General features: G+C 47.7%; 1 protein-coding gene across 1 annotated transcript; it reads left to right on the forward strand.

Annotated features, from left to right (window-relative positions):
- The first annotated feature begins 1823 nt into the window (after positions 1 to 1823).
- On the forward strand, positions 1824 to 14524 carry Prph2 (peripherin 2). Its single transcript, XM_020157097.2, has 3 exons — positions 1824 to 2404; positions 10732 to 10978; positions 14298 to 14524. Exons 1-3 carry the CDS (start codon positions 1824 to 1826, stop codon positions 14508 to 14510), a joined length of 1041 nt encoding a protein of 346 aa, XP_020012686.1. The 3' UTR covers positions 14511 to 14524.
- Positions 14525 to 18635: the final 4111 nt, after the last annotated feature.

Consider the following 18635-nt stretch of genomic DNA (forward strand, 5'->3'; position numbering starts at 1 on the left):
GTCTTATCCTTTTAGATATTTACCCAATGTCCACAGACACACCTGCACATAGATACTATAAGCACTTTTATTCCTAATTGCCAAAAATGGGAAGCAAGCAAGATGCTCCTTACTAGCATGTCTGTATAATCAAATATTATTCTGTGGTAAATAGACATGATCTGTGCTGTCACAGAAAGATGTTGCTGGTGGAAAGCAGTCTGCAAAGGCTACATACTGTATGATTCAGACAACGTAACGTTCTGGAAAAGGCAAAATGACAGAGACAGTAGTGGCCGAAGGCTGTGCAAGGAGGGAAGAAGGAGCATATGGGTGGACAGAGGGGACCATCAGAGCAGAGAAACTACTCTGTGTGGTGTGACATGATAATGAGGGGTATATGACATTATGCATTTGTTAAAACTCACAGAACCATTAAAAAAAACATGCCATGTATTACTATACAGGAAACTTGTTGGGGTGAGGTAGTACATGGGAACTCTATTTTCTGTTCAGTTTTTTTGTAAACCTAAACTTGCTCTTGGAAATAGTCTATTAATTAAAAATTATAGAGTATTATTATAATACAGTTCAAAGCCAGCCAGGGAAAACATTTAGTGAGACTTCATCTCACCAATAAAAAGCTCAGTGTAGTGGTGCATGCCTACCATCCAGCTATGCAGGAAATAGAAATAGGAGGATCATGGTTCAGGCTGACGTTGGCATAAATGCAGGACTCTAGCCCCAAAGTAACTAAAGCAAAAAGGGCTGGCAGAGTGGCTCAAGTGGGAGACTGCCTGCCTGGCAAGTGTGAGGCCCTGAGTTCAAACCCAAGTATCACCTGAAATAAAGAATAAAGTAATAAATTAGAAATGCAGCAAGAGGGTCTAGCTCCATTTCCACTATCTTTATGTTACTGTGTGGTGACAGAATTTGGGTACATGTTCAATCTGATGGATGAGTTTGGTCTCTAGGTCTCTATTGTTGCTTAATTTGCATTTCCCTGCATATTACTCAGGTTCAAGATCTTTTCTGGATTGTTGGACTTGCCAGGTTTCCTTGTTATGAACTGCCTGTTCTGTTCTGTCCTTTGCCTGTTTTCCCAGTTGATTTTTTTTTTTTTTTTGCAGTGATGAAGATGGAACCCAGGACCTCACACATGCTAGGCAAGTAGTCTACCACTGAGCCATACACCAGCAGATTTTTGATCTTTTGATTGTAGATTTGTGAGATTTAAAATTTTTAGCACATGAATTCTCAGTTTTGGGTATTGCAAATGTTTTGTCACAATCTCTCATTTCTTTTCAACTTGGATTATGATGCCTTTTGTCCCACAGGAAGTTTTAATTTTTGAAGGTGACTGGCCAGGAAATAGGCTTCTGGGAGACAGATTCTGAACTAGCCCTCCTGGTAGATAGAGCCCATTCCTCTGGCCAGTCTCGCCCTTTTGCCTCTCCTGAGCTCTCTGGTCTGGCATGTGTGCAAAGGCCCCCTTTGGCCGTGTTTTGAGACTGGCACGGCTTTGTCTAATGGGATGAACCTACTAAAGAGATTAGCAAGACATTTTGTAGATCCCACTTTTAATCTGCAGGGTTCAGGCTGTCCCTGCTTGGCTAGGAAGGGAGCTGCAGCAACGACGCCCCAGACTGGCCCCTGCTACCACTACTGAGTTAACAGGGGGTCCCAGGCTAGGGAACCCCAACATGGGCAACCCCCAGGACAGCTTCCTGCAACTCAGGCCCTCTGCACCCTTCCCGAGGCCCTGAGTGGTCATCCCCTGAGCTCACTCAGATTAGGAGTGGGAGCTGTGCTGTGGGAGGCTGCCTGGACTGAACTTAGCAAGGATGGCGCTGCTCAAAGTCAAGTTTGACCAGAAGAAGCGGGTCAAGTTGGCCCAAGGGCTCTGGCTCATGAACTGGCTGTCTGTGTTGGCTGGGACCATCATCTTCAGTCTGGGGCTGTTCTTGAAGATCGAACTTCGGAAGAGGAGTGAAGTGATGAATAATTCCGAGAGTCATTTTGTGCCCAACTCCTTGATAGGGGTGGGGGTGCTGTCCTGTATCTTCAACTCTCTGGCTGGCAAGATCTGCTATGATGCCCTGGACCCCGCTAAGTACGCCAAGTGGAAGCCCTGGCTGAAGCTGTACCTGGCCATCTGTGTCCTCTTCAACCTTGTCCTCTTCCTCGTGGCTCTCTGCTGCTTTCTGCTGCGGGGCTCCCTGGAGAGCACCCTGGCCTATGGGCTGAAGAATGGCATGAAGTACTACCGGGACACGGACACCCCTGGCCGGTGCTTCATGAAGAAGACCATCGACATGCTGCAGATCGAATTCAAGTGCTGTGGCAACAATGGCTTTCGGGACTGGTTTGAGATTCAGTGGATCAGCAATCGCTACCTGGACTTCTCCTCCAAGGATGTCAAAGAGTGAGTAGCCTCAGCCCCGGGGTCATGGAGGCCCAGGCCTCTGATTCCGGCGACTTTTCTTCCCTGTTGGAGGTACAGCTGTTAAGTGGACTGAGGGACATACTGTTGGACCGTACGAAATTGCCAGTATCCTGGCACCTGTGGTCCATAAAATGGCCCAGCCTAACAGTTGGCTGAGGTGGAGGAAGGTGCCAAGTTATCGAAGCTGCTTGGGTAGGAGTCACCAGGAGAGAGATCTAGACAGGAATGTGTCTGCTGTAAGGATGCATTCCTTCGGAGTTCACGTTAGGAGGCATTGTTTGGTTCTTGCCTCATTCAATCAAAGGAGGTGGGTTCAGTCCCAGAAGTATCAATTTCCTCACTCATTCCCTGGTTTTCCAACCTTTCAGGACCAAGCATCACCTCCCAAGGATTTTTCCCTGGATATGGTGGAATCCAACCACACCATATTCCAGTGGGTATGGAGCAGAGGATGAGGACAGGCAGATCTGGGCTGTGGCTCTGGCTCTGTTGTTAATTGGCTGTGACCTTGGGCAGGTCCCTTCCACGTCAGGCCTTTGTTGTCCAACTTTGAAGTGAAGGCACTAGAGTAGGTGACCTTGGAGCTCACCTCCTAACTCTGCCCAGAGCCTGGCATGCAGCAGGTGCTCATTAAATGCTTGCTGGTGTTTATCTCTTAAATCATGATAGTGCAATGTGATAAAGTATTGTGAAGTCTTCTGGGCATATGTAAATGAAATCCTGGAGTGGGCAGTGGTAAGAGAGAGAATCACCTTCGCTTTGGATATCCCAATGTGGGTGCTGATTTCAGCCACTGCCCTTCCCAAGACAGATGCCAACTTGGGTCTGGAGTGATTTTCCAGGAGAAGGGCAGGCTGCCCTGAGCCAGACACTCTCCCCACCTCTCCTTTCTTCTGACTCTACACTGCCTGGGTGACATTACAGTACCACGGGTCAACCAGGTGTTTTCTTCTGGCAAGTTCAAGGGGGACTTGAACTTGAGGGTCACACAACAGCAGAATATATTGAAGTCCAGACAGCATTACTGAACCCTAGATAGCTGGCTTAGCTGCCCTCAGGTGGAAGGGAAGTCACAGTGAAGGTCACTGCCTGGGATTTTATTTTCTCAGGATGCAGATTACTACTGCAAATCCCCAGCCCAAGAGAGGATTGTGACAGGCTCTGCCCTTCCCAGATGATAGGCCTGCAGGGACAGCACAAGGTGGCATGGCTTACTTAAGTCACCAGGAGGGTGTGAAGCCAAGGGGTGCAAGAGGCCATGGTAGAACCAGCCTTTGTGAGTAGATGAGAAGGTGTTTTTCATGTCCTTCTATTATTTTTCTTAAAAAAAAATTTACTGGAAACTTTTTTCTTTAAGTGCTAGGGAATCAAACCCAGGGTCTTGGGCATGCCCGGCATATACTTTTGAGCAATATCCCCAGCCCTCTGTCATTTCTCTTTATGATCCTCTGCAGAGAACCAGTCTTTGGAGAGACATACAAAAATGGCTCTATAACACAAATCCCTTTCATTTCAGAGTGAAGAAATTATCCAAGTCATTATCTCAGTGACCAGTGGACCCAAACATTTAGCTTAATCAAAACTACCTCAAGGCCCCATACCAACTTATCCTAACTCCACTGACTTGGAGAAAACTTTCTCTATTTCACACATAAAAAAATGGCGACTATATTAAGAGGAACAATAGCAGGAAAAGAAATTAAAGCCAGCTTCTCACCCACAACTGGTTGATGGCTTTAATTTTTCCACATTTCAGTCTAGTCTTGTTAGTACCTTCATAGTGATGTGATGTAACCATAGTATAAATGCAACTCAACAGCTGGTGGAGTGGCTCAAGTGGTGGAGTGCCTGCCTAGCAGGCCCCGAGTTCAAACCCCAGAATCACCAAAAAAAAAAAAAAATTAGAAACGCAACCAAGTGCTCCATCTTGTAATCTGATCTATCACATTTGCATTAAAGTTTGCCACAATCCTGTTTAATTGCTACATACTGTTCCAAGGAAGGCTCTTCTTATTTGCTTCTAAGTAACAGAAAGGGCCTCATTGAGCCCTGTGCTGCTCTTGGTTCTCTTATTTCACTTTGGCTAAATTCCTAGGAAGGAAGCTACCTGCTAGCAGTCTTCAGATACAGCTGTAGCATTGATTTGCCTTTCTACTTTTCAAACCCTCTAGAACCTCACACTACAGTAGAATCACCTATGTGCCCAAGGGCACAGTCCGAATCATTTCCCATAGACTTTTACATTAGCAACCAGTGGACAATGCCTGGGAGGGTTCAGTCCAGAAAGCTTCTAATAGTTGTGTTTTCCTGAGGGCTAGGGCCTGAATGATTGAAAGAACAGGGGAGGGAGGAATGAGAGGGTGTGGAGTGGCACTTGCCTCTCCCCCGAGGGAACTAAAAAGATTATTTCTGTATTTGGATCTTGACTACTTCATTTAGGAGTCCTAATAAGTTTATGTGACAAAGCAGGCTCCCCAAAACCCTCCCCCGAAAATACAAAGTATGTTTCTTTTTTTTGTTGGGACTGGGGTTTGAACTCAGAGCTTCATGCTTGCAAAGCAAGCACTCTACAGCTTGAGCCACACCTCCAGTCCATTTTGCTCTGGTCATTTTGGACATGGGATCTCAAGAACTATTTGCCTGGGCTGGCCTCAAACCATGATCCTCCTGATCTCAGCCTCACAAGTAACTAGGGTCACAGGACTCCCGGCCAAAGTATCTTTCTTTATTTTTTGAGATCTTAAGCACTGAGAAGTGTTAAGTATTTACCTTCTTTCTTCTGGATTTTTGTGGCAGCATCCACAGGCTAGGATTGTGTTTTTTGAGAGGTTCTCATTAGGTAGCCCAGTTGGTCTCAAACCAGTGATCCTCCCACCTCAGCCGTCCCAGTGCTGGGATCACAGGCATGAGCCATCATGCCAGTTCCTCAGGCTAGGATTCTGATGGCAAAGAGATGGGGCCTAGAAAGAGGAAGCAGGGTAATCACCCAACAAGAGACTTTTAGCGGAATTCTCCTTTTTCCTTTTCCACTGAATTTGGACACACCAGCAAAGAGGCTTGGCTCATACGCTCTGGACTCCAAGGACGTGGGGTGGTGACCCCAGGAGCAGGAGCTGGTCAGAGGGTGGATGATTTGGAGAACATGCCTGAAGAACCCCACCTGAGGCTATGTAATTTCCTGTCATTTTTGCAGGCTCTGCCCTGGAGCAGCTCTGTGGATTCTGTGTGAGGCATGCCATGCTGGACTAGGCAAGAGAAGGTTGAGGCTGGCACCGCCCAGCCTCTCCAGTCCAGCCCAGAACTGGGGTTACTGGGTTCTTGAGCCTGGCTCCCCAGAGGACAGATCCATGGCCTCAGCAAGCATGGAGGGGTGGGCTGCTTTTGGAGATTTCTCAGGGGAATCAGTAAATGAATGTTTGTTTACTACTGACAGAAACCTCCAGACTGCTTTGGTGGGGAGACGATCTGTCTTTTTCCCTTTTTTTCCTGGATTTCTCTGGCTTGTTTTCCATGTCCTTTCCTAGAGAGAAATGAGAGGTCATGCAGAGAAGATGAGCTTGAAAAGCATCTGTGGATTATGACTGTATTCCTATGCCAGGGTCACAGATAATTAGGGGGCAGCCCTCAAAATCAAAAATATCACCCCAGGCTCCTTGGGCTCCCAGATGTGGTAAATGGGGCTGTCACTGTGTCTTGACTTCTGCATCTCACTTCCTCCCCAGCTTGGGGACTCTGGGTGGGCCTAGAGGGACGCACTCTGCTGTCATTGGAGGAGGCCATCAACAGAAGACAAGCCCAGGAATGGTGCCTCCTTCAGGGCCTGAGTTCCCGGGAGCCAGGCGTCAGGAAGACAGACCTGTTATTCTCAACCAGTGATTTTATCTGATTTTAGGGCTGGGGTTATTTTAGTCTTATTTTAGACTGGGGTTCCCTGAGTGAGGAGCCCAGTTGAAGGTGGGGATGGGCCAAGCTTGGTGGAGGTGGACTTCTCTGGGCACCCAGCCTGGAGCCTCATGGTCCCACACCTCTGTCCACACCACCCTCCAGGGGTGTCACCTTGTTTACTCAGGGCCTGCCTCTCCTTCCAACCACAGATTAAGGCCTCACTCACCTCTTAAGACAAAGCCAGGTGCTGCAAGCTCCTTAGGTGGTGAGCTGACTATTTATATCCGAGAGTGTTTCCCAGGCTACCAATTTGCTCTCCTGGGGGTCACTAGGGCTTGTAGGATCTTGATTAAAATAAGGCCTGAGTCTGATGTAGTACCTATAATCCCAGCATTCAGGAGGCTAAGGCTGGAGGATTGTGAGTTTGAGGTCAGCCTGGATGACATAGTGAGACCCTGTAACCACAAAAAAAAAAAAAAAAAGAAAGAAAAACAACAAAAGGTAAGTCCTATGTTCTAGGCTGCTCCCCCTGGCCAGGCCACATAGAACTTGGGCAAATAATCATGTCAGAGTTTTTTTTGAGAAACAATTTAGTAGATGAGTCAATAAATCAGTAAGGACAGACATATGGAAATTAGTGGGAAGGGGAGTGAGGGACTCAGGAGTGTAACCAATGATAAGTCAGCCAGACCTATGCTAGCTGAGTGATGGCTGGAACCTTGGCAACTCCTGAGCCTCAGTTGCCCATCTGGAAAATGAGAATATAAATGACTGACAGGGATATGGTGGGCATTAAGTGCAAGAGCATATGTACAGCACCTGGTATATGGCAAGGGTTTCATATTTCTTTTAAGATTTTTCCTTTGAGGGCTGGTGGAGTGGCTCAAGTGGTAGAGTGTCTGCCTAGCAAGCATGAGGGCCTGAGAGTAAACCCCAGTACCTCCAAAAATAAAAATACAGTTGATCTAAAAAAAGAAAGATTTCTCCTTTGAGTAGTCACTAGACATAAAGTACTGCAGGTGGTAAGGGAAGAGGTAAGAAGACACCATACTCAGGGAGCCTCCATCTGAGTAAGACACAGTCCCATCCTCAGGGAGCCTCTGTCTGAGGGAAACACAGCCTCATCCTCAGGGATCCCCCATGTGAGGGAGACACGGCCCTGTCCTCAGGGAGCCTCTGAGGGAGACATGTCCTCAGGGAGCCCCAGTCTGATGGCGATACAGCCCTTGTCCTCAGACAGCCCAGCTTCAGGGGAAACATAGCCCTGCTCTATGGAGCCCCAGGGTGACTTGTCCATTGGGGGTCAGGTAGGTGAGGGTGGGGAGTAAGAGACTGTCTAGAAGGGCAGCCTATAGACTATGGGCAGCTCAGAGCTCTGCTGGCCTCAGTCTCACCTCAGCTGCAGGCCTGGCCCTCACTTCAGGTACACCTGTAATATGTATGAGGCAGGTATGCAGGCTTTACCTCAACTGAGGGACACCTGCAGGAGGTGTAAGGATGGGTGAAAGTGGTTAGGCAATGGTTTTTGGGATGGGTAACAGGGAAGAGAAATCACACGTTCCCTGGAGTTTAACTAGAAAAGCCAACAGGCCAGAAGTTGTGGAGAGGTGGGTAAATTCTGAGGCAATGGGGAATTTAAGTGTGAAATTACTGTGGGTTGGTCTTTGACTTCCTGTGTGGCTTGAGTCAGGCTCTGCCTTGCTCGAGTTCCACTTACTCTTCTGTAGAACACCAAATTCTGGTGGATTTCAAGATCCTGTACAAACAACTCTTAAGTGGAGAGGAACCAACATTTTCTGAGGGTCCAGGGAGCTTGGACAAGCTTGGTCACATGTGTTACTTGCATCACCTGAGAGGCGGACAGCATCCTCACCACCTCACACTGGTCCAGAAAGGGTGAGGCCCATGGCTTTGGGACTCCAAGGTCTGCTCTCTGCCACATCCACCCGTGTCTCTGGAACACTGGGAATGACTCCAGGGAATACTGTGGTGTGGGAGAGGGCTCAAGGCATAGTCTGCAGATGAGGAAGAGGGTAGAACAGCATTTGAGCCCTACCCAGGGCATACCTACCTGCTCTCACCAAGGGCCTACACAGCTGGGGTGCCATCTCAGGGTTGTGGGAGAAACTGAGCAAGACCTGGTTTCTGCCAGGAAGACAGGCTCCTGTGAGAAGCGACTGCAGGTCACTCTCCTCAGCCAGGAGTTCTCAGCACCTACCCATAAGGCAGCCCTCACCCATGAGCTCATGTTTACTGTGTACCTCCCACATACCAGGCCCTCTTCAGGCATTTTTACACACACAGTCCTCATACAACCTCCATTTTACAGATGAGGAAGCTGAGGCAGGGAGTGGCAAAGGAACTTGTCCAAAGGGATGGGACTGGTCTGTGGCAGGGCCAGGAGTCAATTCTGGGTCATCCTGCTCTTATCCCTGCCCCATGCCTGTGCAACCCAGGGCCACCTGTAATGCAGGCAGTATGTCCTGCCCATGCAGTAGAGGTCAGGGATGAAAGGCAGGTGGAAATGTGGCCACAGTAACCCAGGCCACCATATGTAGCCTTCCTGAAGTCTTAATCCTACTAGATGGAAATCAACAGGCAGTTCATACAAAAAGAACCACAAGTGATGCTTAAAAGACACTTAACTTTGCTCATAAAGAGAAAAATGGAAATTAAAACAACCTTAAGACACTAGTTTTCATCTATTAGCTTGGCAATGATCAAGTCAGACCCTGTGGGTGTGGCTGTGAGAAGCAGGCTCTCCCATGAATGGCTGGTCAGTGTGACTGTACAGCTTCCCAAGGAGAAATATGGCAGCGATTTGGCGAGATCACCCACGGACATAGTTTGCCTCTTCTAGAAATTTACTATGTAGAAATATGTGCCATATGCACAATGACCCAAGTCCATGTTGTATGAACAGGAGAATGGAAAAAAAACCCCAAACATCTATTAGTATAGAACTGGATAGAACCCAACAGAAACCTCAATGATCAACTTCAATATAGGCACACCACACAGCTCACTACACACTAGCAAAACATCTAGAACCCTCTCCACTGGCAGATGGGAAAGGGTCTGCTAAGGGAAAAAGGGCAGGTTCAGCAGTATGTATGTCACATTAGCATCTGAGTTTTAAAAACCCTAGAAAACATGAGGTTTGCAGAATCTGAGCTTGCTTGTCTGTGCGTGAGGCCTTTCTGAAGGACAGGTGGGGATGGCTGTAGTGGTGGGACCTGGAGGCAGAGTCAAAGGTGGGACACTTGTTTTGTATTTAGGAGATTGTATTTAGAAGCTAAACATGGATATATTTTAAAGAGAACAGTTATCATGCCAATGCACATCGTTGAAAATACTTGGTTTTAAACAATGACATGTTTTCTATTCTAAAAGTCTATTATGTAATGCAGGCTGGCTGGAAGCTTTTTCACTTGAGACAAGACATACACAGTCCAGTGCAAAATCTCAAGTGTGCAGCTGGATGAATTTTGCCACATACAGACACTTGGGTAACCACACCCAGGACAGGTAGAACATACCCAGCCTGCCTGAGGGCGAGAGGAAGCGCTTCACTGTAACAATACCTTTTGAAGGCTGGCTAGCTACTGGGAAAGCTGATACCAGGAGGATTGCAGTTCGAGGCCAGCTTGGGCAGAAAGATCTTGAGACCTCCATCTCCAATATAACCAGAGCAAAAATGGTCTGTAGGTGTGGCTCAAGTGACAGAGTACCTACTTTGCAAGTGCAAAGCCCTGAGTTCAAACCCCAGTCCCCCCCTCCCTCCCAAAAAAAGATCTCTTTTGAATTCTGCACTAGGGTAAATGTACAGTGTATTCTAGAGAAGCATACATGAATACAGATGCAAAAGTTGCTGGGAGTGTTGTGGTTGGTCTGGACAGGTGAGGGGGCAGCACATCCTTCAAGTGAGTAAGGGACTCCCACCAGCCGGGGCAGAGTTTGCAAAAGGCAAGCCCTCTGGTATCCATCCACTGCCTCTGCACATGTGGCTGGAAGAGGTGTTGGCCATGAAGATCCTTGAGAGAGGAAAAGATTTGTGAGGCGGTTAGTGGCTAAATTTTGACAGTCATGAATGATGGCCAGACCTTCTCCATGTCACTGCCTGTCCTTCCTACCAGCCTGGCACACTTCCAAGAAGATCTCGTAGGCTTGGGCCTGGCAGTACAGTGTGGTCAGGTGAGTTTCTATGTCCTCTATTGCCTCTTGGTTTGCCATCGGCCTCCACTTCTAGAACACACTGCAGACAGGCAGGGCTGCATGCTCACTACTCTGTTTGGTGCCGAGAGCACGGGCCAGCGCACAGTGACTGTGTGAACTGTGACGTAGGTTTTCAGGGATGGAGGGTCTGGCACCTTGGTGAGAAGCCCAGGATGCCTCAATCAGGCTTTCTGTCTCTCCTCTAGCCGCATCAAGAGCAATGTGGATGGACGGTATCTGGTGGATGGTGTCCCTTTCAGCTGTTGCAACCCCAACTCGCCGCGACCCTGCATCCAGTACCAGCTCACCAACAACTCAGCACACTACAGCTATGACCACCAGACAGAGGAGCTCAACCTTTGGCTGCGTGGCTGCAGGGCCGCCTTGGTCAGTTACTACAGCAGCCTCATGAACTCCACGGGTGTCGCTGTGCTCCTGGCCTGGCTCTTGGAGGTAGGCCAGTGGGTGGAGGACAGGGAGCACCTTGCCCTTCTTGGTTTAGTGGGGTGGAGCCAGGCCCGGAAAGCAGCCTCCCTCCTGTGGCTTAGCCCTGGATTTGAACCCCAGTGTCTCCTTCCACTTCGCTTTGTTTCCCATCCCTTTTTTTTTTCAGTGTTGGGGATGGAACCCAGGGCCTCACACGCTAGGGAGGTGCTAGGCTAAGCTACACTCTCAGCCCTCCTATCTTTTATTTTTGAGATAGGGTTTCACTATCTTGCCCAGGATGACCTCAAACTCAGCTTCTCAAATAGCATGTACCACAGTTCCTGGGGCTCCATCACTTATTGAAAAAAGTAAGTTGGCATAAACTTGTCATTTTTAAGCACACAATCCAGCATACTCACAAGGGTGTGCAACAACCACCTCAATCTAGCTCCAGAACATTCCAATCACCTCCAAAGAGAGCCTCGTCCCCACTCAGCAGTTATTCCTCACTTGCCCCCACACCGGTCCCTGGCAACTAGCAGTCTCTGTTCTGTGGGGTCACTTATCTGTCCTGGACACAGATAAATGAACCCACAGTGTGTAACCTTTTGTGTTGGCCTTTTCTCACTCAGCATGTCTTGGAGGTTTGTCTTGTGTGCCCATGGCTGGTTTCTGAGGCCTTGGACAGCTGTTTCACCTCAGAGGACAGCTTCCCTTAGCTTTGGGGACTTCTTGATGTCTGGCCGCTATTTACATGTTACTCTAATGACTTCTGGGTTCACCTTACGTTACTTGCAAGGCTTAGTTTCTCTCTTTGTAGCTACGGAGCTTGAAATGTGCCAAGCCCCCAGCAAATATGTTGAATTGCAGTTCTGGGGTTTGAATTCAGGGCCTCACACTTGCTAGGCAGGTGCTCTACAACTTGAGCCCCTCTGCCAGCCCTCAGAGAATTCTCAAACCACGTGCCGGGAGCTGTTCTAGGTGCTGAACGAGGATGCAGTAGTGAATGGGAGACAGGATGGCCAGGGGCAACTCAGGGTGCCTGCTTTGAGCTACTCTGACAGCAGAAAATCCAGATTCCAAAATCCAAATGCACAAAGCCAGAAGCAGTAGGTGGGGAAGATTTCTTCTCCAGAGAAGTTTCCCTGAAGTTTCCTTTAAGTAGGTCACTCTTCTAGTGCAATGGAGAGTAGTAGGGTGTATCATGCCTGTGGTGCTACACACACATGAAGCCAGAGGGGGGCAGTGCCACCTGGAAAAGCTTGTGTGTGTGTGTGTGTGTGTGTGTGTTGTGGGCAGGGGGACTGGGGTTTGATCTCAGGGTTTTGAGCTTACAAACCAGGCGCTCTCCCACTTCAGCCACACCATTTTTTGCTCTGGTTATTTTGGAGATGGGGTCTCATGAACTACTTTCCTAGGCTGGCCTGAAACGGCAATCTTCCCAATCTCAGCCTCCCAAGTAGCTAGGATAACAGGAGGGAGCCACCAGCGCCCAGCAGACAGCTCCTTTTGATGTAGAGGTAAACATGGTATAGTTATGACCGGTTACTAGTTGTTGGCTCTGTGAGGCACAGTCTTGGGGAGTTGTAAGTATAAGGAGGACTTCTTTACTACTAGAAGGTGAGGTCAGGACTCTCCAAAACCCATGAAAAAAAAAGACTTTTTCTTTTTTGCGGTACTGAATTTGAACTCAGTGCCTACACTTTGAACCACCACACTAGCCCTTTTTAGTGATGGGCTTTTTTGAGATAGGTTCTTGCAAACTATTTGCCTGGGCTGGCTTTGAACTGCAATCCTCCTGATCTCTGCCTCCTGAGTATCTTGGATTACAGGTGTGAGCCACCAGCACCTGACCAGAAGACTTTCTGAAACAACAACAGAAGTTAGGGGAAAAATGGAGTTCTACTGCCTCTCAGCTCACCACCTTTATAGGAATCTGGCTCACTGGAACCAGCTCCCTGGGAACAGAGAGTTTGAACATCCCCAATTTTTCCTCTAGGCCTTTAATGGGCAGAGCTGTCTTGGGTACCAGGGTGGTAGAGCTAATGATAAGATTCAGACCTTAGCCATGACCTCCTGCCTTTCATGGCCAGTCAGGAGATGACATCACCTATGAACCAAAGGGAGGACCATTGCCAAGTGTAAAGTGCCAAGTTCACCTTGCAGCCTTCAGGAAAGCTAAGGGAGTCAGAGGGGATGCCCTCATCACAAGGACCTCCAGGAGGAGGTGACTTTTTTCACTGTTAATGCATTTTATTAAACTTTCAATTGACAGTAACAAGAACAAAATCTAAACCTTGGTCAGTTACTAGTCATTAAGCACTATCATATTTATAATCTCCAGAGCATTCTTGGGTGGTGCTACTACCACTTGGTGTTGTTCTAGGAGCTGGGATGCTGGGTGTTCCAGAGGCATAGAGGCCAGCTCTGCTCTTGGAGTGGCCTTGTTTTCTCACAGCATCTGCCATGTCACACAGGAAGTAGAAGAGCATGACCCAGGAACTTGGGTAGAAATACATGGTAAATGGAGTGTTCCTGGACAGGTGAAAACAGTACTTACCAAGTTAATCCACCAATCACAGCCAACTTCTACTTTCCTACCCTGCGCTGTATGGATACCGTGGCATCACAGCAGTCACGTGAGGCAGGTGCCATTTCATCTGAAAAATCTTCAAGCCAGAAGAGTAAGCTATGGTTTTCTAGTCACATGGCTAGCTAAGTGTCAGGCTGGGGTTCCAGCCCAAGCATCTGGCACCAGAGACTGCCACAGTGAGTGCTAGTGAACAAATCCAAATGATCCATTGGTAGTATCCATTCACTACTACACTCATCAAAATAACGAAAGAGGAACCACACATCACATGGTTTGCAGAGAAAGAAGTGACTTTTCAGTCCTACCCAATGAAAGTGCTGATCACCCAATATTGCCAAGGAACATTCTGGGAATGGGTGAGAGGAGGACACAGTGGTGAAGGAACCCAGGTCTAGTGAGCCCAGGATGGGGGACCCAGGAAGAAGGGAGAATGGCAGGGGAACTCACCCTAGATTGACTCTGAGCTTACAAGGTGAATATGGAGAGCGATATGTTTAGCCAGAAAGGCAGATGGTAAATATGTAGAGAGGAGAAAAAAGGGGTGACAGGAGGGGGAGGACTTAGGTCCTGAGTTGAGGCTGGGGAAGAGGCAGGAACCCTGAGCACTGAAGCAGGGGTGGGGTGAGTCAAGCCTTCACCAACCCAGACTCCACAGTACCCCTCAGTTTAGCTCCCACCCCCCAGGGAGGCACAGGCTGGTGGCTCCCGGCTCCCACCCCCACTCCTCTTCTAAGTCTCCTCTCTTCCCATCAGGTGAGTGTCACAGTTGGGCTGCGCTACCTGCACACGGCGCTGGAAAGTGTATCTAACCCTGAGGACCCTGAGTGTGACAGCGAGGGCTGGCTGCTGGAGAAGAGTGTGCCCGAGACCTGGAAGGCCTTTCTGGAGAGCTTGAAAAAGCTGGGCAAGGGCAACCAGGTGGAAGCCGAGGGTGCAGAGGCAGGCCAGGCCCCTGAGGCTGGGTGATGGCCTAAGGGGGGGAGGTTCCCTTCCCTTCTGAACACTCAGTAGTGGACTCCAGGAAATGTGGCTACCCCCCTTGTCCAACGGAAAGTCCAAATCTCCTAAGAAGGCTGGCCACCTTCAGACTCAGAATTCTGATTTTTTTTTTTGTTTGTTTTTTTTTGGTGGTACCCAGGGCCTTGTGCATACTAGGCAAAAACACTCAATCACTGAGCTATATCCCTAGCCCAATTCAGACTTTTCTTGATGGTGGGATTTAAAGTTCAGGGTCTCTAAAGCATGTGGCAAATATTTGTGCGATGGCTGACTCCAAATGTGAATGAATAGGCACTCACTCCAAAGGCCCTCTGCTCTGGGATGTGTCCTTAAGGTGCCCTTGGGGCCTCGCAGGGCATGACCGGCCCAGGACTCATCTTTCTCCCAGCACTGATTTCTCAGTTCCTGTGGACACCGAGGACTGTTCCCTCTTGAGCGTTTGCCTGTTTTTCAGTTCCCAGTTCCTCCATTCTATATCCAAAGCATCACCTGATGCATAAACACAAGATCTGGAAAATGTAATGGCCATGTTGTGTTCTGTTTTGTTTTGAATGCCAAGATTGACAGGCTGGTCATTTTGTTTGCTTAATGACAGAAGGTGGGGAAGTTACACTTTTCTAGCTGTCCTGCTGTGGAAGAAGAGCAACAATTAGACCAGCGTCCACCCTTTGGAGACCAGGCCTCACCTCCTGGTGGGCCCGGTGACACCTGTTGAGGTGGCCATGACTGACCCTGTTTACAACTCTGCCTGCAGTGGAGGGCAAGGAGTTCTCTGAGAGTTTCTCCCTGGTTCTTTCCCCAGATCCCCATCTTGCAAAGCACTATTTCTGGAATGCTTCTGCATCAAAGATGAATCTCTGAGACAGTCTTTCTGAACTAGCACCTGTATGAGATTTCACTTCCTATAGCAGAAAGAGTCACGTTTTCAGGAGAGAAAACACGATTTCACCAGCACCCAGGCTCCTGGGGTCAGGAGCACAGCAGGGACCAGTGTAATTCTGCTGGTTGAACATTCAAGAGAGCTACTCCTGTCTGGCTGGAGAGCAAAGCCAGAGGTAGAAGAGAACCGGACATTGTAACTTACCACTGTTTTGACCAAGCAATGGCATTTGGAAACAAGTTACTTTGGCCCGAATTTGGGTTTACTGATCTAAAAATTTCAGTACAAAGAAAGTTGACTTTTGGTGCTGCCTCGGTGTATTCTAGTGCTTTCTCCCATGCAGAAGACAGATCAAAGATGTTTGGATACCCATCAGATTGTGGTTTCTCTGGACTTCTGAGTCTCTGAGACCAAGGAAGGATCCACAGTGAGAATGCCGAGCCAGCCACCTCTGGTGAGGGCCCTTTAGCTACCGGGGTCTCTCAGGAATGCTGAGAGACCATCCTGAAAGCGCTATTCTAAGCCCAACATGTGTAGCTATGCTGTCAACAGTTGTGTAACAGATATTAAAAACTATATGAAAATTACTTAAATGATTATCTTAGTCCATTCAACAGAATGTCACAGAATACCCAACTCTAGCTAGGATTTGTTAAAAAAAAAAAGGACAGAAACCAACTCCAAAAAGGAGCACTGTTAAGGATCAGTGTCACCAACATGGCCTAGATATCATGGTTCTTCTCTAGCCACCTTGGATGATTTTTTAGGTCATCGAAGTATCTTTAATATTTGTTAAGAGTTTGAGTTGAAGCTGAATTGTAAATGTGGCATTTTAATTTATCGATTTAAGAATTCCAAACCTAAGGCTGGGGGTGTAGGTCAGTGGTGGAATGCTTGCCCAACACACACGTGAGGCCCCAGGTTTCATACCTAGCACCATCCCCACCTCCCCAAAAAAAAAAAAAATCAAGCCTTTTTTTTTCCCTTCTCCCAAGGTCAAACCCTCCCCACCAATGCCCCATAGGTCAATCTGACTTTTCAGGGGTCAGGAAATTGGGAAGATGCGAGCAACTCAAGAAGCCGAAAGCAATTAGGAGGACCAAGTATGAACTGACTCTGTGATAAACTTCATCAGCTGGTTCAGAGCAGACTAAGGGCTAGCTGTGTCTCAGGTAGCTAGTAACTTGCTAGAGAAACCTGGCCCATCCCTTTTGCCCGGTAAGATTCTGGGACATACACAGGTTCTTTTAGGACTTTGTCATCATCTTTTGGCAGTACTGGGTTTGAACTCAGGGCTTCATGCATGCTACATAGGTGCTCTTCCACTTTTTTGTGTTGGATATTTTTGAGATAGGGTCTCTTTATTACTTGGGCTGTTCTCAAACCACAATCCATGTAATCTCTGCCTCCTGGGAAGTTAGGATTACAGATGTAAGCCACCAGTACCTGGCCAATCTTTTTCTTTGTTGTAGTACTGGGACTTGAACTCAGGGCTTTGAGCTTAGTACGCAAATACTTTACTATTTGAGCCACGTCTGCAGTCCTATTCATTATTTTTTACGTGCTGGAGATTGACCTGAGGGAGCTAAGTGCTCTATCATTGTTTCATTCCCAGCCTGGACATCTGTTTACATACACATGTGCTGGGGATCAAACTTGAGGCCTCAAGCTTAAGCAAATGCTCTATCACTTGAGTCACACCCCCAGTCCTTTTGCTTAGCTTGTTTTTCTGATAGGGTTTGGCAGTAACTGCCTGGGTGGCCTTGATCAGTGATCCTTCTGTCTTTGGTGGACATTTTAAAAAATACTCCATACTGAAGTAGTAGGGGATGGCTTCTTATGTAAAATATTTAGGAAGGCAGGTTTTCTGGAATTTGTAGCCTCAGCTCAAGAAATCACTTCTTGCAACAAGCTTCAAAGCCCAAGGCTGAGCTGCCAGCAAATAAACCCCAGGTGACCTCAATATACACGAATAAGATTAGCTGCTTGCTTGTCACTCCTCCTCGTAGGGCACCTGTTATGCTAGGTCAGCAGGTTTTCAGCTTAGCTGGCTGAAAAGACAGCTCCTGCTGGCAGTGTGAGGAATAGGAATGTGTCTGTAGAACACTATGGAAATCCAGGGAAGATGGGATGCATGTCTTCCCAGTCCTCAGTGGACTTGGGATTGGCTGGAAGGGAGAAAACATGTCTTTGATTCCCGGTGGCATTTTATCCTGTCCCCTAAAACAGAGGATAAATGTTAACAGCAAAGTTAGAGATGAGAGAATGCTGTGCCCCAACGCTACAGAGTGGATTATGATAGACGGGGTGACTAGGTATTTACTCAGAGGAAATAGAACATTTAGGTCCACACGAAAACCCACACGTGATTATCAGTGGGGCAACCGATAAATCATCACCAAAAATCACACGCCCCTTATTTGGTGAGTGCAAGAACAGGTGGCAATGGAATGTTGTCACAACCTCCTCTGACTGCATTCTACGGAGCTAGAGAAGCATAGTTGGAAGGCTCCACTGATGAAACATTCTGGAAGAACACAGAAACCAGTGGAACCAGGTGGCAGGACAGGGAGAGAAGCTGACTACACAGGGGCACCAGGGAACTGAACCTGGAACGGTTCAGTTTCTCAACTGTGATTACACAACTGTACATACTTCTTAACACGTACAGAACTGAACACTAAAAAGGGTTAACCTCACTGTTTGTAAACTATACCTCAATAACTCTGGCTTTGCAACAAAATAGGGATAGAGCAAGGAATGAGTCAGAGGGGGCTCAGTGAGTCCTTGAACTGAAGGCAAGCCAGGCCCAGAGTCAGCTGGGCACTCATGATAATCAGGAGGTACAGCAAGTGTTAATGGAAACCCTATTTCAGTTTGATGTTCTCCTTTTAAGAAGATTCTGAAAAGCACTGCAGAATTCTCATAGGCAATGACTCTCTTTTGAATAAAATACAGCTTCCTTTCTATACATGTCTCAAAAGCAGAAAGTGTCTGGTGACAGTCACAAGCTGTCATAGGCAATGAATATGAAACTTGATCAGCAGAAATAATGACTAAGCTTTCTATGGGAGGGTCAAGATGGCTCAGCTAGTGGCCATAACTGACACTAATAATATAAGCCTCTTAAATTTCAAGCTAATACAGATGTTCCACTTTTGCAAGGTGACATGGGGAGCACTGCTATGACATTTAAGTGTGTAAAAAAACAA

This window comes from Castor canadensis, chromosome 8, assembly GCF_047511655.1.
Source record: "Castor canadensis chromosome 8, mCasCan1.hap1v2, whole genome shotgun sequence".
NCBI classification, from domain to species: Eukaryota; Metazoa; Chordata; class Mammalia; order Rodentia; family Castoridae; genus Castor; species Castor canadensis.

Coding starts and splice junctions, on each gene's coding strand:
- Prph2 (XM_020157097.2), top strand. CDS start 1,824: ATGGCGCTGCTCAAAGTCAAGTTTGACCAGAAGAAGCGGGTCAAGTTG. Junction 2,405..10,731: donor TCCTCCAAGGATGTCAAAGA/GTGAGTAGCCTC, acceptor TCTCTCCTCTAG/CCGCATCAAGAGCAATGTGG. Junction 10,979..14,297: donor TCCTGGCCTGGCTCTTGGAG/GTAGGCCAGTGG, acceptor TCTTCCCATCAG/GTGAGTGTCACAGTTGGGCT.